The 19,803-nt window shown below is 62.1% G+C and overlaps 1 protein-coding gene across 1 annotated transcript; it reads right to left on the bottom strand.

Moving 5' to 3' along the window:
- Window positions 1–408: 408 nt before the first annotated feature.
- On the bottom strand, window positions 409–8,296 carry NPDC1 (neural proliferation, differentiation and control 1). Its single transcript, XM_044439742.1, has 8 exons — window positions 8,083–8,296; window positions 6,097–6,192; window positions 5,695–5,865; window positions 4,638–4,704; window positions 3,628–3,712; window positions 3,152–3,231; window positions 2,445–2,541; window positions 409–1,684 (listed from the first exon to the last, which is right to left on the bottom strand). Exons 1-8 carry the CDS (start codon window positions 8,294–8,296, stop codon window positions 1,607–1,609), a joined length of 888 nt encoding a protein of 295 aa, XP_044295677.1. The 3' UTR covers window positions 409–1,606.
- Window positions 8,297–19,803: the final 11,507 nt, after the last annotated feature.

The following is a 19,803-nucleotide window of genomic DNA, read 5'->3' as shown; positions in this document are numbered from 1 at the left end:
GTGATTCTTCTGTACAACTCTGCTCAGCTATTGCTATCTATTAAAACGCTTCTTCCCTATTAAAACACTTCTGCTTTTTTTGGGGGGGTATCAGGCAACGGGAGCTGAAAGTGCACCCCCAGCTTCTCTGCCCACAAATGGGGCAGGGGCACACCGTTCGAGGCAGCACTGCCCCAGGCCGAACCCCGCAGAGCCCCCGCCCACTCCCCCATCTCTGGAACGGGGAGGGGATCCCGTCCTCCAGAGCCCAGGGGCCGCCGAACGAGATGCTCCCGAGGGCAGGGTCCTTCTCAGCGCGTGCAAAGCGCTCACTGCCATGGAGACTCTTCTGAAAAGCGAGGCTGCGCCTGCGCCACCGCCTCCATCAGACGCCAGCCCGTCACAAACACACGCGACTCGCTCCATCTCTGGTGCGTGACGACACGGGAAGCTTTAATCCAGTCGAGCGGTAGCTGCTTTCCCTGGAGGAATCCCCCTCGAGAGGCCTTCCCAGCCACCCCGAAAGCAACCCGCACCTTCCCCGGGAGCTCGGCGGGCACTGCTCCGGTACACATTGCCCTGCCATGGGGGGCTTCATCCTGCCCTTTAACAGGTACATTTAAAAAGGGGGGGGGTGATCCATTCTGGCCTGGGCTGGGGCCCCCGGGGCTTAGTGGGGAAGAGCCCAAGCTCAAATTCTGGCGTGGCCAGGTGCTGCCCCACCTCAGGGCGGTGTTTTAAGGTCTCCAGGAAAACGCAAGTAAGGTAAGTCAAACGGAGTCGGGGAAGAGCTGGCTGAGTTCGTACAATGAACGTGGCAGGATACAATCCGTGTGTGATTGTGCAGTGGGCTGGTGAGGGGAGATGGGACCCGCAATTCACAACTCAGTAGCAAAACGTGGGCTCGCACGAGGGGTTTGTGGCCAACAAGCCGGGGCTGCTTAGCGCCACTGGGTTCAAGCAACCCGATCACCCAGCGTTTCAACAGCGAGCCGTGCTCAGCCCAGGTTCAGCGCTCGAAAGCAGGCGATCGGCTTGTCTGAACCCGGCCGTTCTGCACGCGGCGGCGAGAACGCCTTTCCCCAGCCGTGCCGTGCGACAGGGGCCCAGGCTGCGTGGAGGGGGGCATTAACACCCCCGCACAAGCATGGGGACACACCGGCAACAGGACGCCCGGGCTGAGCAAACGCGCGCGCGGAGCCGGCCGGGTCCTGCCACGTGCTTCCTGCTCAGCGCCGGCAGCTGCCCGGACGCGGTTCGGCTGAGGACGCCCGGCATGGGCGGCCGCGGGTTCGTCCTCGCGGGGCTTTCAGGCCGCCAGCCGCCCTGTCCTCTCCTCCCGGCAGTCCAGAGAGCCCCCGAGGGCCTTCCCTGCGTTCCGGCCGGGCGCATGCTCACTGGACATTACGAAGCAGCAGAACGGGGGGGTGGGGGGCGCACGCCCCGCCAGGGAGTGAAGCCGCCCCGGACGCCCCAGGAAGCCGCCTGCATTCCAGCGGCGGGTGTGTGGGGTCAGCGGTGGGGTGCCGTGCGAGGAGCCCGCTTCCCGTTCTCCTGGGCGCGGATTCGGGGCTTCCCAGCCGCTGGGTGTTCAGCGGGCGCAGTCCAGAGCACGGTGAGCCCGGGATCAGGGGCGCAGGTTGGGGGCTGCAGGGTGCAAGGGGGAGTCGTCAAACAGAGGATTCTTCACTTCCATTTCTCCCGTCTGGCGTTGGCGGCAGCAGGCGACCGGTCGCGAGGACAGGAAGAGCAGGAAAAGCAAAGCGACACAGTTACAAGATGGCGGCATTTGGCACTTGCGATTCCGCCTTCTCTCAGGGGGCAGTCGAGAGCTTCCTTATCAGCTTTGCCCCAGTGGGGCACCCCCCAGAAGTGCAGGACTACAGCCTCCATTATTCCCAACCAGGTGGGGATAATGGGGTTGCAATTCCGCATGTCTGGACAGCACTAAATGGGGAAAAGACCAATCCAGTGCTTGCAGTCCTATTCTGAAATCACACCCCCCAAACTCCCCAAATGGGGGGGGGGTCCAGGATTCACCCTCCCAAGGGGGAAGCCACAAACCCAGGCATGCTGGGTTGACTTGATTTCCAGCAGCTTCATCTCTGATGCAAAGGGGACCTCGCTGCTGTTTGTCGCGCAAACTGGACACTCCCTGTTTCTCTGCCAAGCTGAGAGGAATTCGCACGTCTGGGCTGCGGGGGACGAACGGGGCCTTGCGGCTACACGAGTCTGTGCAGCTGCGTTGCAGCGGGTTTGCTCAGAGCAGCCCGGTGCCCGGCGGGCGCACTGGCCTGTGGCTCGCATGGCCCGGGCCATGGCTGGCCGCGGTGGACCGCTTTGCTGGCATCGTAGCCCAGAGAACCTGGAGAAGAGCCAAGGGGCAGGTCTGCTCCCCTGTGGGGCTCGAGGGGGGAAGCACGGCGGGGCGGGGGGGAGAGCAGCTTGCTGGCAGAGGTACGTACGGGAGCCAAGCCGGGGCACTCATACACCGTGAAGTCCCCCTCTTCGTTTTCTTCATCCGAGGAGACGGGTTCGGGAACTTTGGGTTCGTCTTTATTCCTGGAGATTTCATGGAGAAGGGATTCGCACACGGGGGCTCATGAGCCACGAGGACGTGGTCGTGGCCCCTTCCCACCCCGGGAGCCACCTTCCGCAGGCGCCCCAAGCTCCGTGCCCCCACTCCGGCACTCTGCTTCCCAATCCAAGTCCAGGTTCGACCGTCGGCGGAACCCTGCGTGTCCAGCATCCCCAAACCCCGACACACGCGCATCCGTGTCGCAGGGTTGAGACAGCGGAGATAACAAGGGGCGCCCCTCCCCGGCTGCCCCCGAGTCCCTGGAAGCCTACAGGCCGGAGGACAGGGCCTGCGGAGGGAGCCGGAGCTTCTGGGGGCCGGACAGAAACGTCTTCAGGCCGGCTCGGCGATGGGCCGGGCGCTTCTGGCCTGCTCTGCGGATTTGCACGCTGCGTCTTTCAGGCCGTCTAAGCGGACCTCTGGCTCGGCTGGCACCACCTCGCCCTCGGTGCAGAGCGAGCCGCCACTGCAGGCCGAAGCGGCATCCAGGCCCAGGATGACAAGCCGCCCGGCCACACCAGTTGCGGCTCGTTCGCCTCCCCCTAAAAGCAACGGCCAAACCCCCGTGCAGGGAGCCCGGAAGGGGAGGCTTACTTCTCCATGGAGAGCATCTGCTGCTTCTGGTGCTGGTAGTGGTACATTTGGGCAGTCTGGGCCAGCTTCTTGTCTCCAGGCTTGGAGGGGAACAGGCAGGGCAGGGCAGAAGGCGCAGGCAGTTGGTTCGGGGGCAAAGGAAATACAGAATCGTCACAGCCGAGTGCTGTGTTTCCCGAACTCCCCAGGAACGAGTGACCCCTTTGCTCTTGGCCAAGCCAGGAGATTCTGGGGCTGAAGGCATCCGCCGCCTCCGTCGTGGCACAGAAACTCTTCCCACCCACAGAGATGGATCAGATCATGACGGAGCGTGAACAGCAACTCATGCAGAGATGCTGTGGACAGACTCTGCTCCATCCACAGGAGCCTGACCTTGGTCTGTGCAGGCCCAGGACTGGTGCTTCCACAGCACGAGGCGTGAGAGCGCCACTTTCAAGGGTGGTGGGCAAAAGGATGAGCGGGGGGGGGCAACGTACCGAGATCTTGTCATACGACGGGGGTGCAGATGCCATGTGAGCTGGGTAGTCCGTTTTCTGGGCCAGTCTTATTTCCTTCTGCAGCCTGCAGCAGGGAAGAAAGTGGGAAATCGAGCGCACGTCGCCACCCCCGCCCACCCCCGGCTCAAACGTCTGCCCAGCCAGGGAGCCACCTGGGCTGGCAGCGCCACCAGGTCAGGCGTCCCGAATCTCTCTTGGGCCAAGGGCAGAGTTCTGCTTTGGAGAGTTTCTTATTTATTACTTAAAACATTTCTATGCCGCCCCATCGCAATAAGCCTCGAGGCGGCTCACAACATGGGCACCCCAGTTTCTTGGGGTGCCCATGCCAGTGGGGGGCAGGGCCACCCTCCAATCGCTCTTCCTCTGAGCGGGCAAGTCGAGAGACCAGCAGTACAACCTTTCCAAATGAGGAAAACAGGCACGAAAGACAGAAAGCCAGCAAGCGGTGGGCGGCCCGGGGCCCTGCCTGCTGGGGAACCTCACAGGCTGAGCTGGCACCCCTGCACCTTGGATGCAGAGGCAGCCACCTGCGGCAGGTGGATTACGAGGGCGAGTCGGCGCGAGGCAAGCTTTCCTCGTCTGTGAAACGGCAGTGCGCCCGCCGGACGCATTAGCTGGTTCTTAAGTGGTGCCCAGATTTGTCTGTATCCCAAAATATCAACGTCAGCTTAAAAACCCTTCTGCACTTTGCTGCCAAAAGCGAAAAGCAAAGACAGCGAGAAACGCCAGCTAAGTGGGACAGGGTGACGTGGGGTCCTGCAGCAGCAGGGAGGGGGGACCCGTGGCCCCTTCCGGCTCTGCCATTCCGTGATCCTGAGCAGTTTCACCGGCATGTCCAGGGCAGCTTCCCACAGGGGCTCCACCTTCGAGGAGGAAAACTGAGGCAGCGGCACGGCCTCCCCACGGCCGGCCCCCGCCCTCCGGGGACGGGTGTCCCGGGCACCAAAGCCCGGCCCCCGGGCCTCGCCAGGGAGCTGCCATGGGCTTACCTGCACCAGCACACCGCTGCCACCACCAGCGCCGCGATTCCTGCCGCGGTGCACACGACGATCAGCCCTGGGAGGCAAGCGGAGAGCCGAGGCGTCAGCAGCGCCCTCCTGGAACGGCCCACGGGGGCCTTGCTTGGTTTATGGACGCTCGCTCGCTCGCTCGCTCACATGTATTTCCATCTGTATGCCGCCAAACGCCGAGTCCCCAGGCGGCTTTTACTCCTATCCCCATCCCATTCCCTTTCTGGCTTTTACAATTGCAAGCCGGTGGCAGGGACCGTCTTGTCTGGCGGACTGGGGCCACTCTGGGAGGCTTCCTGGCAGGGCAGCAAGGTAAAAACATGCTTTGGTAAAAATAAAAAAACAGACATTCTCTGGCACGCGCCAGGCCAGTAAGCAGAGCCAAGTGCCTTTTCCAGGCGGGGCCAAGTGTTGTCCGGTCCCAATTCCACCCCCGTGGAGGGCCGATTTCCGCTTGTGTGAAGCATCCTAAGCTTTCGGCTTTTCGTCTTGTGCATAAATTACGTTTCTAGTCCTTATGACTGTGTTCATTTTTATTAAAATATATTTGTTTCCTTAAAAGTTTCTGAATGTGTTTATGCCTTCCTTCACACTCTTGGATTTCAGGACTGCCATTAAAAAAAAAAAAACTTCAATAAAAAAGACTACGCTACCTTTCTGCCTTGATCAAATTAACAAACTAGTAATTAATTCAGATCAAGCTTTCGCCCTGATCTGGTGCTCTGCAGATGTGTTGGACTACCACACCCATCACTTCTGGGCAGCAGGGGCCCCAGATTGGGGAAGGCTGAGATAACCAGATGATGGGTAATAACACCAGCTGGAACCGTGTACGGGAAAGCTCGGCATAGGAATAGCCACCCCCTTCTGTTGAGTGGCTGCTACTCCAGAGGGAGACAAGCCAATCCGGGAGGCCCCACACAGGCCCGAGTGTGGGGCGGTCTCTGGGGTGCCCCATTGGGCCCCCGGATTCTCCCAGCAGGGCTCTCGGGGACTCGGATTCCCTCGCAAGCGGCACGCTGGACGAGCTGCTCACCCAGAAGGAGCGCGTCGTTGGAAGACAAGCGCGGGGACTCCACCGGGGAGCTCTGGACGGGCTCGGTGGGGGGCTGCCGCGTGGCCGCAGGGTGGTCCGCCCGGCCCCTCTGCAAGGACGTCGCCTTCCACACGCCATCCTTGGGCTGCTTCGCCGGAGGGGCTGAGCTTTCTGCGCATGGCCAGAGAAGGCAGGGGAGATGAGGCAAAGGCCGAGGCAGCTGCCCGCCCCCCCCCCCACCAGCAAGACCCCCTGCCCCCTCCCCCGGGCAAGGGAGGGACCGGCTGCCCCACACACTGGAGGAGGATGGCAGGCAGCCGGGCGCCCCCGGACGCCTCCAGCGGGCCGTCCCATCCCGTCCCGTCCCAGCCCTGCCCACGGGGGCCGGCCGGGGAGGCTCACCATGCTGCCGGCTGCGTGGCTGCGAGCCCTCCTGCTTGGCCAGCGCCTCCGCCACCAGGTCGATCTCTCCGTCTACACCGGGGACGGTCGCGCGGCCTGCAAGGAAGCCGTGGGGAGGGAGGGGTGCAGACGGCGTCAGTGAGACGCTGCAGGAGGGCCGCCCCCCCCAGCCTGCTTCGGGAACCTCGCGCCACGGCTCCAACCAGCCGTCCACCGATGCCGGCGGCACACTGGAGCCCGCGTCCGCCGGCCACGCGAGGCCTTGTCGCTCCGACCTCACGCGAGGTGCTCGGCTGGCCGGAGGCGTGGGGAGCTCAGTGCGAGCCCACTATTCCGCTCCCACCATGGGCAACCAGCTGCTCGCAGGACCCACAAGCGGGAACCTCTGGCCCCCAAGCGTGTCTGGGTCCCACCCAAGCGGGCCTCCCCCACCAGGGTGCCCCCGCCCCGGCACTGCTGCGACCAGGCGCACAATTGGGCCTCTCCGCCTGAACATCCCTGCGGCTGAAGCAGCGCGCTGCCATGTGAACATTTCATGACGCTGCCCGCTTCTCCAGCGCTCCCATGTTCCGGACACGAGGGCCCCTGGATAATGCAGCCGTGCCCACACGGAGCAGGACGGCCGCGAGTTCATCCGTGCTCTCCGCGCATCCGTTCCCCTGCACGGGACCGCACAATGGCGGCGGCAACCCGCAAAGCCCCTCGGGCACCCGGGTGGCATGCTGGGCACCCCGGCTCAGACGGGCAGCCGGGGGGGGGTCTTGCCCCGTCCTGCCAGAGGCATCCGGTGGGCAGCTTTCCCATCCTTCTAAAGGGAAAGGGATAAACCGCCGGAAGCAGATAATCTCCCAAGCGATGGAATGAATCCCGCACGGCCGAGCTCTTATATAACCGCCAATCTGTCGCCCTCACTTGGCACAAAGCTGCGCTCCAGAGCGAAGGCGCGGATCCGTGTTCTCTGCTGCCGGCTCCGCGGCCCAGCTTTCGGAGGAGGAGCGGGGAAGGGGACAGATGCTGCCAAAAGCGTTTCGGCCTCAAAAGGCATCTGCCAGGGCAGTTTGCCCGGGGGGCACCATCGGAGCCCAAACCCTCCGTTAATCATCCAGAACTTGGGAGTGCAAATTGCAAACAGCACGGACATTCACTGAAGGACGTTAAAGGCGGTCGTTACCTTTAGCGTCCAGCTGATGGGATGCAAGTATCAGTTGTCGTTATCGCTTATGACTGCTGATTTCACTTCCATGCTGCGCGATTTGCAACCAAGCTGGCAAGCTAAAGCAGGAGCCACCGAGGCGAAAACAGCAGCAGAGATGCCCTCGTGCGTGTCCCCTCCCTCCGTAGCCTGCTCTTGAGGCGAACCTGGGTTCTCCTCTCCGTTTTACCCTCACAACAGCCTTGCGAGGTAGGCCAGGCTGAGCCTCTGTGGCCCGTGCGCTTTGTGGCTGGACAGCACAACCCAGACCTCCGCCCCCACCCCGCACTCTGGCCATCGCGCCACATGGTGCTCCACACCAGCCTGAAAGCCTTTCACGGTCCCTGGATGCGCTCTCAGCTGCCGGGGCTGCTGGAACGCGACGCGGCAAGACAAAGGCTAAATATCGGGATGCATCAAGAAGTTCTCCGCAAGAATTTGGGCTCCACTGTGCCGGAATATCGGTACTTTGATCCAACCCACCACGCCGCAGGCAAACGCTCGACACCGGAGGAACGCTCCGCCCTGCCGCTTCTCCCATAGATGCCTCTCCGAGCCAAGCATCTTGCCTACAGGGTAATTCGCATTTTGTAAAGCAACTTGTGCGACTCGGCTGAGGAGCCGAATGCTGAACAAACACAAGCAGCTGGTGTTGTAGCACAAGGCTGGGCCGACGTGGGATCCGGCTTCGCAGCGAGCCGGTCCACAGATGCGTGGGCTGGGAAATTGCCCAGGCAACGGGCTGCGGGGAGGGGTGCTGCGCGTGCCCCCCCCCCGCGGCTGCCCACACCTACCGCCGGACGCGTGCGTCCTCGCGATGCATCTGCCGTGCCCATCGTCCACGAACTGGGGGAGGCAGGGGCCGCAGGCGTGCGATCCGGGTGGGCAGAACTGGCGCCGCTGGAGGGTGCAGTCCAAACTTCGAGGACACGATTCTGGGGGGGGGGGGGAAAGGTGGGTGGGGGAACAAATCAGAGTTGCTTCTCCCTTGCAAAACCCAAAAAGCATTCCTTCCCACCCAGCCCCCGTTGCAGGCCCCTGAGGCAGCGAACGACCCATATAACAATCCGTTCCACACACCACCACCCCGGGTTAAAGCAGTAACGCTGACATCCCAAATTCCCAGTGGGAAACCCCCACGACATCATCAGAAAAGAGATTAAAGCATTGTCTTGAGCTGCGCACTTTCGGGGGTGTGGGGTGGTTTTGGCTGGATGCTTGGCCGTTCTGAAGCGCAAGGAGAGCCGGGCTGCACGGGACCCGGGGGTCCAACCCATCCGGCATGGGGCTCCCATGGGGCCAAGCAGGGCCCCCGAAAGGAAGCCACCAACAGGACGGGGGCAACAGCACCCCCACCCAGCCGCTGGTGCGTGGAGACAGCCGGCCGCCTGGACCAGACGCCTCCGCCAGCCCCCCTTGAGGAACGGGTCCGCTCCCCCTTGAGCGCCGGCTCTGCCTCCTGTGCCCCACAGCTCGACTCTGCGCCGTGCGGAGCAGAAGGCCCTCGCTTCTCTGCCCGCCACCAGCTTTGTGGGACCACCCGCTCGGGGGGTCGCACTGGGTGGGGGGAATTGTCCCCCTCCCACCATGGGTACCCCAGGCACAGGTCTGGGCTCTGCCCGCTGAACGGCCCGAGGTGCTCAATTCTTGCTCTTAGCCCAGTCGCACCAGCTTCGGGACATCTCGGGAAAAATTAAAAGCATTATGCATTTTTTAAATCGAGCGAGTAGCTACATAAATAAATAAACAGAGCCATATCCTCTTCTCTGCGTTTCTTTTCGAACCAGAAGCGCCCGTTCGCTTTGGCTGTTTCTCACGAAGACTGAGCGAGCCTTCCCAGCCCAGCAGCCCCCTTCCTCAGGGACAAACAGAACGCCCCATCCAGCCGGGGGATGCTGGGAATTGCCATCCCCCTCACCGTGGTTTGGGCAGCTTCATGTGAGCTGCCACGCTGCCAGCAAAACCTCCAAGGCTCCCCGGCCGGCCTTGGTGTCTGGCTGCTCGCCAGCGGCGATCACTCGGCGAGGACAGGCGTGCCCAGCAGAGGGCAGGATGCAGAGCAGGCGAAAGGCTCCTCTCCCTCCTGCTCTTGGCAGAAGCTGTTTACCTAATGCAGACTAATGGGGAGGTGGCGGGAATGGATCCGTCCCCACCCGGAAATGCAAACATGCCAGATCCAGGCGGTGATGGCCCTGCAGGAAGGCAGGTGATTGGGCAGGGCTGGTGCTCGGGTTGAGGCCAGGCGCTGGCAGTGACGAGCACGCAAGGGAAGGCAGGGAAAGAGAGGGAGAGAAAGCCCGGCTGCTTCCAGCCCCTTCTCATTTGCTCACCACTGAGAAGGTGGAGGGGGGCTTAATTCAAGGCGGCGGCAGCGGCGGGAGGGGGGGAGTTTGTTTTGGCCTAAACGTGCACGGGTTTGCATCTGTCATTTGCACATACAATCCAATCATTAGCTGCATTCATCAGCCCCTTCCATCTTCCATGCTTCCCCTCTCAAATTTTATCCATCCGGTTTTGTAAAATCCTCTCCCAAGGTGCGCCCCTCTGGCCGATAGCCGAGCTCCGAGCCGCTGGGCCCCCTCATGGCTCCTCCTCACAGAGACTGGCACAAAACGCCAGTGACTGGGCACGGGTCATGGGCAGAGGGGGAGCTGATTCCGCAAACTGGAGTAGTGGAAGTCGCTCAGGGAAAGGCCGGGCACGTGCTTGGGAGAACGTCAGCACTCGGAGGAGAAACCGGCGGAAGCAGCGCTTCTGGCTGCTGCAGAGGCAACTCGGGCCCCACGTCAGTCTTGGGGAAGCTGGAAAGAGGGCGGAAAAGGGCCTGCGAGGCAACCAGAAGACGCAGCTGGGAAGGCTCCGCTCGGCACCCGCAGAGGACGGCGGCGGAGGGGAAGTGCCACGTACGGCAGAGCAGATGCCGCCCGCTCGCTTGTAAGCGTCGCTCATCGGGCCGCACCGTGGTGCACGCCCTGCGGCCCCCAGACCCGGGCTGCAGCCCCAGAGGGCTCCCGTCCCCTCCCGGAGGCTACCAGATACCCTCCCCGGCTGTCCGGGGGCAGGTGGCTTTCCCGTGCGGCCACATCAGCACCGCCTGAGTCGGGGCTCGGAAAATGGCAGACGCCTGTGGGATCCACAGGTCAAACCCATGCAGCTCCGCTGAGCATTTCTCCAGCACCCCGGCCTGAAATCCCCCCGCCACTGAGAGGCCAGGCTGAGTCTTCTTGGCCGCAGCCCTCCACGTCCTGAACTGCCTCCCAGAGGAGCGGAGGAGGAGCCCCGGCCGCCGTTCCCGGGGCAGAACGACCGCAGCGCCCGCCCTCCGCATTTTCGTGCCTCTCGCTGAGCTGCCGCTGCGCTCTCCCTCTCGCTTTAATTGCCGTGCTGGGATTTGACCTGAGGAAGGGCCCTTGCTCCAGGCTGCCCGGGATCCTCAGCCAGCCTCTCCGGCGAGATCCCAAGATGGACCGCTTTGTTTTCCGAGGCCCACCGCCCCCCACCCCACGCACCAAGGCCCGGCGGTGGCCACTTTCTGCCTGCACGTGGCCCGCCAGATTGCTTGACTTGGCAGGACGAAGAGCCGGGCGCGCGAGAGGCGGGGGAGCTGTGCAGGTCCCGGCGAGGACGCCCCCGCCCGGAGGCTTATCGGCACGGGCGCCGCCTTGCAGGGAGGGTCTGCAAACAAGCAAGCCACCTTTGCCAACGCTGCCCTTCCTCCTCCTCTTTCTACCCTCCCACTGCAGCGCTCCTCCCCAAGCCTCTGTCCCCCCCCCAAACCTGGGCCCATAGCCTGCTGCGGGGGGCGGGGGGCACAGGAGCTGCAGCCCGCGGCACCGGCGGGGCACAAGCTGGGGGAGCCCAAGGCGGCGCATGCAAGACGCTGGCGGCCCTCCGAGAATCGCCTGCGCTTCCGAACTGCGCCTGACGTTGCGACGGAACTCCCCAAAAAACGAAAATTGTGTACGTGTTAGCTCAAGTGCGGACGAATTTGTATATACTGCGGGAAGTAACATAATACTACAGAAAGTGCTTGCAGAGATGTGTGGGGCAGAAAAAGGGCTACATTGTGCATACAAGGAGAAATACGTGCAAAAACGTACGAGGTATGAGGCATCTGTTCGGGGGGTTTTAAGGGGTGGCATGTTCTTAAAGTTCAGGACCGGCCGGATTCAGGCTCAGGTTCGGGCTGAACGTATGACTGAAAACTGAGAAACTCAGGGAAGCAAAAAGCCCTGCAAAGGGGGGGGCATGGTGATCATTAGCACCCCCCATGGAGATCATGAGAAACGGGACTGCGCTCTAATTACACACAAAGACAAAGGGCACAGATTGCATCTCGCTTTCAGAGTAGCACCAGCCAACCGCAAACCCAAACAAACAGAGCCCGGCCCTTTGCTGAAAGGCCACCGCACGTGCCCCCGTCCAGGGCCGAAGCAAGAAATTAAATTAATGACCATTTTGTAGGAGCCACAGCAGGAGGCAGCGAATTCCCGGCCACCCAAAAGCAGCAGATCCTGGTCGGGACAGAGGGAAGGGAGGCGGGCCGGGCGGGACACACGGCAGGACCGTTCAGTCACCCTGACCCGAGTTGCGGTGGTTCTGTAGGTGCCGCCTCAGCCCTGCGAAGGGAGAGCTGCGCCTCGGCCGGCTCCTTCGCTGGGCTCGGCGGTAACCAGGAGCATCGGGTGCGTCTTGCCAATGCCCCACTCCCCAAGGCCCACTGCAGACCCCACAAAAGCCCCTTCCCCATCATTTCACGAGTCCCTGACCCGTGTGTGGCGTTCCCACCCACTCCCAGAAAAGCTAAAATGCTGCTCCTGGATCTTGGCTGCTGGGAGGGAAAGCTATTCTAAAAAGAAGCAGACCTGCTGTATTTCTGCCCCACCTTCCCGGGCCCCTCGCAGGCACCTGCCGGCTCAGGTGCGGCCAGCGGGGGCTCACCTGCCTGGACCACCCGCCCGGCACCTTGTGCCCCGGGCCAGGCCCTCTCCATTTTCTCAGGTCCCGAAATAGCTCCACGTCCCTTTCCAAAACTTTGCAGCCGCTTTCGTGTGCCCTTTTACTGCATCCATTTTTAATGCTGCAGCGCTTTTATTGATCTGCGTTGGTTCCTTTCCTGGATATAAGCCTATTAAAGAAATGTCTTTTTTTTAAAGTGTGGAATACATTAAATTGGAACGTGGGTGGGGGAATCGCACGATTTCTCCTTGCTTGGTGCACGGTGCTGAAGGGGAAGGACGGGTGTGCATCTCCCCGTGCTCCTAAAACAGGATGGCCACCATTGTTCGGGTCCCACCTCTGCCAGGCAGCGGCTGCGGCTCGGCCTCTCGAGCGATGGAGGCGGCAGAGCCCCTTCCGTGCCCCCTCCCCGTGCAGCTACAGGTGGAGAGAAACCCCCGGCCAGGCCGGGCTTTCGAGAAATGGGCAGGGAAGAACCCAAGGCGATGCTGGATCATGTGACGGGACCGGTTCTCACCGGCTGGCCCCCCACGGGGGCGGCTGGGCTGGGAAAGGAGCTTGGGGAGGTCCTGGAAGGGACCTCCAGGTCGTGGGACGTGGGACCTGCTCGGCCCCTGCAGGGACGGAGCCCTCGCACAGATCCCGCTGGATCCCACGGCCGGCCCCCCTTTCAGCCTCTGCCGTGCCCGAGGCGCCCCGATTCCCCGAGCTGCATGTGGGGCTCAGGGAGGCCGGGGTCTCCCACACAGGGCTGGGAAGGGAGGGTGCCCAGCAAGACCGAGCCAGGCAGGACGGCCTGGAGAGCCCAGGCGAGGGGCAGGCGCAGTGCTGGACCCGTGTGCTCGGGGGGCCGGGACGGAGCCGGGGATGCTGCTGAGGTGGCAGCAGCTGAGGGGAGCTTAGGCCGGTTCCAGCCTCCCCGCCCGGTCTGGGCTTAGCCGAGGCAAGGAATAATCCCAGCCAAGACCTCCGCGGGCAGCCGCGACGTCAGAGCAGCTCTGCTGGATCAGAGCGGGATGCTCAGGAAGAAAATAACATGACAACCAGGTCAGCTCCTCAGAAGCCTGGCCAAGCTGGATCCACAGAGCCGGAGACTCTGCTGCCGCGGGCAACCGGAGGAGATGGACTGTGCCAGGCGGCGGCAGAGCCGGCCTAGGCGGCTTCTCAGAAGATCCGGCGGCTCCGGGGAGGCAGAAGCGTCTGGCGGCCCCTGCACAGGAGCCCCAGGAAGCTGCCTGCCTGGAACTGGCCCGTCTCGCCCAGTACGGCTCCCACCGGCCGGCAGCTGCAGTCCTCGCGGGTGTCCGGGGGCTCCTCCCAGCCTTCCCAGGTCAAGGCCCAAAACCTTCCGTGTGGCCGGCAGGGACTGCAGCCCACAGCCCCCCAGAAGGACCCACAGGAGCTGGAAGGAGCTCCGGATCTGGGGGACACGTCTTCCTGCCCCACTGCGGGCTTCCCTTTGGGGCCCGGGGGGGACGCTGTGGAGAAGCCGGATGAGGCATTCCTGGGGGCTTCCGTGGGATGGAGGGAGGCTCCTTTCCTGTCGGGTCAACCCTTCCCCAACTGGGCACCCTGCAGAGGTGTTGGACTGTGCTGGCGGGGGATGCTGGGGGTTGTAGTCCAACACCTCTGCGGCGTGCCAGGCCAGAGGAGTCTACAGGGGACCACCAAGGGCTCCTGGCATGGGAGGGAAGCATGGATGTGCCTGCCCCCCCCCAGCGCCCTCCCCAGGCTCTTTGCCCACCCTCCAGAAGCCCCCGCTCACAAGAGGGTGTGACCCGGCCCGAGAGGGGGGCTCGGCAGGAGCCGGGCAGCCCCGCGGTCTGTTGCAGACAGCGACAAGGGGGAGGCGGGAGGCAGAGAGGCGCCTGCACAAGCGCTTGTAAGCCCCTGATCGACTCGAGCAGAGGTATTCCAGCTGCGATGCAAAAAGGGGACTCATCAAGTGCCGTTTCCTACATCTCTTTGGCGGCTCGACTCATTATTCCTCGTTGCGTTGCCTTTCTTTTGCGAGCTTTATTCCAAAATGCTCCACGAGACGCTCCACTTCTCCAACCAGAAGGGAGCGTGGAGAGCCAGGGTACGGCCCCCCACGGCCCACCCACCACCCGCAGCGGCACTGGGAGCCCCGGCCCGCGGGAGGAGGCGCCCGCCTGAGCAGCCCCGCCTTCCGCCGAAACACACCCGGACAACCGGAGAAGCCCCCGGTGCTGGCAGAAGGGCGTGGGTGCTTGGGGGACAGGCGGGGCACAGAAGCGCCTCCTCGCGCCCGTCCCCGAAGCGCCACGAGGGGCGAGTGCGCCACATTCAGCGGGGGACGTGTGCCAGGATCGACGTGGCTCCTGCCCCCATGCAGCACGGCCCCAGGAGGCCTGGCCCTCCCGCCTGCCCGCCCACCCACCGCATGGCAAGCCAGCCGGACTCCCCGCCAGCAGATGCTCCGGACACCCACCGCCGCCCACCCGTGTTCCCGCAGTTGGCACCTGGCTAAGTTAGCGAGCGAGGGAGTCTCCGCAGTGAGCTTGTCTGTGCGGGGAAGCCACTGGAGGGGGCGAGGAGAGAACAAAAGCCAGCCAGGGCGAGCAAGCTGGGGAGAAAACCAAGCAAAACCGAAGCCGCTGAGTGGGGAGAAAGCCGGGGATCAGAGGGAGCCACTGGGGGTCTCTCTGGGCACCTGCCCAGGCCGACTTGTGCCCAGATCACGGGGCCACGGCAGCCGCGTGGGCAGACATGGGGCAGGGACGCGGCGAGCCTCAAGCTGCATCCCCACGGCACACGCAGGCAGCTCCGGGCGGAGCACGTCGCTCGGAGCCCCTCGGATGCACGTGCCCGACCCACCCGAGCGGTTCCCTCTCCTCCTGTTCTTGCCCTGTCGAGCAGGCAAGAAGCGCGGCTGCCCGGTGGCAGTTCTGTTTGCCAGCTTTGGCTGTGGGGCAGGATGAACGGCACACAAACAGATGAATACCGAACGCACGAAAGCAGCTTTCTCCTCCTGCGTGTACTTGCGCAGAGGCCAGAAAGTGGAATATCGGTGCGCACAAGCCAGCGGTCGCAAGCAGCCCTCCCAGGAGGCCCCAAGCCTCTCCGGGGAGCGAGTGCCCAGCCGGCGTGACCCCAGAGTCCTTCCTGGATTAGGGCTCTGCCCTTGAGGCAGCCCCCCCCCCCCCGCAGCCCCTGGAGACAGCGGGCACAGCTACTTACGGCTAACCCTCTACTCCGCTGGATTACAGTCGGGTTTCATAGGAACGGCACTTAAGGGATTACTCAGGAGGAATGGCAAGGAGCACGCGGGCGGGAGAAGCATCTGGCAGGCCGAGCAAAGGCCCCTTCCCCTACAAGGGACCTCCACCGGTCGCTCGGCCTCTTCAGGAAGAGGCACTTAAAAGATGCGGCATCCGGGCCCACAGGACAGAAACCTGCGTGCCATCTGCATATTTTAACCTAGTTCTACCTGGGCCCATGCACAGAAAACTGGTGCAATTTCTTTAAATTCTACCAAAGCTAAATGCTCTCAAAATATACTTCTTCATTTGCACTGCATCCTAGACCATCCCATAACGATGGGCAGGAGCGTTTTTCGAGGTTTAATCGCCAGGCTTAGCGTGCCGGGGAGAGGGCTGGGCCAGGCGGGAAGCTGGCTCTCGTCCCCGCTGGCTATGAAGCAAGCTGGGTGACTCTGGGCTGGTCTGACTCCCAGCCCAACCTGCCTCAGAGGGTTGATTTAACAACGAAAGGGCGCTGCCTGGGTTCTTTGCAAGAGGAACAAAGGCCAGGTAGAAATGCAATGTACAACTATTAATTCCTTTCCACCACCTAACGCTTTTTAGAAATGTCCAGAGGGCATCATTGCCCCAAAACAGAACTGCTGCCACGCCGAAAGGGCTAAGGGAGAGCTGATGGCGAGAGCTCAGTCCAGGAGGCTGTTCCCTGAAAGGGTGCTGTGCAATCGACCTTCCATGTTTCTGGCCCCCATCAGGGTAACCGAGAGGGACAGACGACTGAAGAAGCCCCTTTCTCTCCCCACACTTCAGCTGAAATCAAGAAAACAACGAGGTCAAAGAACAGGGGAGGTTTGTATGTGGGAAGCTGTCTGTGCAAGAGGCTGTTGGACAGCAAATTCCTGGCATAAGAACATGCTCAGAGGCACTCTTGTTCTACATGTCTGTCTTTTTCTTCCTGACCCACATGCTCCATTATCCCCAGCTACCAAAGGGAAAGGTCATCTTTTCCCCTTAACGTCTGCAGAAACCCTTTGCAAGCTCCCCTGGGGGCAGAACCTGCAGAAAGCCGCTTGGCTGCTGCCCCTGGCACCTTCACAGTACAGCGCTTGTGACTCATCCCAGGCCTAGGAAAACACACCGCCCTGCGGCCCAAAACACAGCCAGCCTGGGCTTTCCCTTTCCCCATCCAGTTCCCACAACACCTGTTTTCTAGTTCTCTCCAGGGAGAGCGAGCACTACCCTCTTCGCTTCTGGAGCAAAAGCGACTTCCAGGCATCACACTGAACCAGGCGATCAGAGCGAAGCAGGAAAGCAGGCACGTGGACGGCCAAACCCTGAGCTGCAGCCGTTAAAAACAATAACACTGTCTAATTTATTTTCCTGGTTCGCAAATGCTGACGATCGCAGATAAAGCCGGAGGCATCTCTGCGGCCGTAACTCTTTGGCCTCCTGGGAAATGTTTTCCACTCTGCTGAAAAGCAGGTTTGGCGGCTCTTGATGTCCAAACTATTGTCCTGTTTCCTTTTTCACCGGAACTTGTGCTTCGCCCAGGTAAACCCAGCCCAGAATGGTCTCACATGCCAGCAAGCCACCCGAAACGCAGCACGATCCCTTTGAGATGGAGTGCTTCGAATCCTGTGTTATTCACAACAGCCCAGTAAGGTAGACCAGTATTATCATGGCCCTATTACAAAAGGGGGGAGCAAGAGTCTGGGACGGGGGACGTCGCCCAGCAAGATCAAGAGGACTTGGCAGCGTCTCCACCCGAGGCTTCAGTCCGGACTACGCCGAACCCATTCCCGGGTCCGGCTCAGCACCAGCTTGCCCCGAAACTGGGGTTCCCAAGGCTGCTACAGATGTTGCCTCCTTTCGTCAGGAGGCAGCTGCAATGCACCCAGGGATGCTGGGCATTGCAATCCCACCTCCAGAGGGTGCCAGCTGGGAGAACTAATATTAAAGGGGGACAGGCTGGATGGAGTGGGCCGAAAATTTTGCCCCCGAGGCTGCACCTCCTCTGCCAAACATCCGATTCTCCCCATGCAGGCATTTGACTTTCCAGCTTACAAAATCTGTAACCTGCCCTTTGCCAAAGCCCCCCAGGAGCTCACGTGGTTCTTAACCCCTTAACCCACACTGCGCTTTCGAGTCACAACAACCCTGTGAGGTGGGCCTGGCCAGGTGAGTTACCGACCTGGGACTGACCCCTGACCTTCATGGCTTGAGTGCTGGTCTGAACCCGGGCCAGTCCAGCACCCAAACCACTACGCCCTGCTGCCCCTGCAAAGCACTTCCCATTGGCCATGGCCGTCCACGAGGGACATCGCGGCACCAGGGAAAGCGATCGCCAAAGATCCGCTCTCCAAGTCACAAGGATGAGCGGGAGGAGCGGCCGGGCCGCTGCAGCGGGACGCCAGCTCAGAACGGGTCCGACTGCAGGCGCTCCCGGCCGAAGCCGGTCCTCGCTCCCCAGAGGGCATCCGGCCCTCTGCGGCTCATGCGTTTTGGGGAGAGCCACCCCCAAGGCCTCAACAAGACCACACGCCAAGAACAGGGACGTCTTGCTGACCCCGATACGCTAGCCTTCTACGTGCAGGCGGGGGTTTTAAAGGTGCACCTAGAGGACACCTAGACAGTTCTTCCTCCGACGTGGTCAAGCCCAGGAGGATCCTGCCACGCAGTTCCTGTGATTCGGCTCTTTGTCTAAAAACGAGGTGTTCCGAGGGGCCTGTTTTAGTCACACACGTGTGTTTCTGCCTCGTGCTCAGAGCACACAAATCAAAGTGGGCGGGGAAGAGAAGCACCAAAAAGACAAGACGGAAAGCGAGGATGCGCCTGTTTACCTTCCTGTGAACTCAAATATTTGTCACTCAGAGCCTGATTTGACATTTATAAAGCTGCGAGTTTGGGAGGCGGGGAACTGGCTCAGGCAGCCCAAATAATCCCAGTTTGCTTGTGAAATGAATCAATAGACAGACAAACAAACAAACAAACAAAGAAACGGTGAGCTTTCAGAACAGCCTCTGCTGTCGTTGCAGACAATGAACTGCGAGCACCCGGCCTTGCCGGACGGGCGGCGAGGATCAATCGGTGGAGGCAAAGCCGTGCCCAGTCGGAGACCAGGGCTGTTCCGCTTGGCAGCTCCCCTTGGCGCAGGCTGGCGGGCGCCGGGCAGGGGCGCCGTGAACGGAGCCAGCAGGATTTGCACGGAATCGGCCCGTCTCCCTTGCACAGCTGTTACTCAGCTCTGAGGATATTCCTGGCATGGACGCACCACCCCATGCGCCGGCCCGTGCGATCAGCCAGGCTGCCAGGTCGCGCGGCTCAGACGGCTCCCGTTTGCACAGCTTATGTAAAACCGCAGAACGGAGCCCTCTGCGCCCGGCGCTGGCCGAGCGGCTTCCGACTGCCCCTCCACGCAGCCCAGGGGCCACACGGCCGAGAACGGCCGGGCTGAGTTGCAAACAAGCCGAGTCGGCCACATCCTGGGGCAGAGGTGGCCCTACAGGGCAAGGAACCCCAAGGAACCTCTGGCAGCAGATCCTCCCCTGCCTCGGGGCTCCCCCTAAAGCCTCGATCACGGCCACTGAGAGGACGTGGGGGAACCCAACCACACGGCAAGGCTTGGTGGCGCTTCTCGGCCCCCCTTAGGCCCCCCCAGTGGGAAATCCCGAGGAATGCTCTTTAACGCTGCTCCAGAAGGGGGATGTCCCCCAGGATGTGGCTCCGGGGCTCCTCCGGCCCCAGCCCCGACTGCCACGCCAACGCTCTTCTCGGCAGAGCGGTGATGTTGGCAGAAATCCGCAGCTTCTGCGGGCGCTTCATCCTGGGCCCGCTCGGGCAGGAAGACGTCCCACAGCGCTCAGCGCGTCCAGCTGGGCTGCGAGACAGGCCTTGTCCTCCACCGGGGGAGCACCCTTGGACTGCTATGGAGAGGGGGGCAGCTGTCGGGGACCCCCCCAGGCTGACGGCCCAGAAACACTGCCTTCTGCATCCTGTCTCCCCACTTCCCAGAGGAGAAGAAAAAGGAATGCGCACGAATCCAGCATTATCCTTAAAAACGGCTTCTCACAAACACAGAAATCCCACTACACATTGGAGAAGGACCCCCGCCGCCCGCGAGGAAGGGGGCACCGTTCCAAGCAAAATTCCCCCCCCGGTCTCTCTCCCCCCCCCCCCCCCACATCCTGATTACTTTCCATCAGGAACAGCCTTCTGCCTTGGAAAGAGAGGCGGAAAGGCCGAAAAACAAAGCAAGGAAGGAAGCCGGGAAGGGAAGGGAAGGGAAGGGAAGGGAAGGGACGGGGCTCCGGGCCGAACACGGCTTCCCAGAAGCGA

This window comes from Varanus komodoensis, unplaced genomic scaffold (assembly GCF_004798865.1).
Source record: "Varanus komodoensis strain SLA01 unplaced genomic scaffold, ASM479886v1 scaffold36, whole genome shotgun sequence".
Classification (NCBI taxonomy): Eukaryota; Metazoa; Chordata; class Lepidosauria; order Squamata; family Varanidae; genus Varanus; species Varanus komodoensis.
The sequence above is the reverse complement of the archived record's forward strand: the minus strand, read 5'-3'. Positions and strand labels throughout refer to the sequence as shown.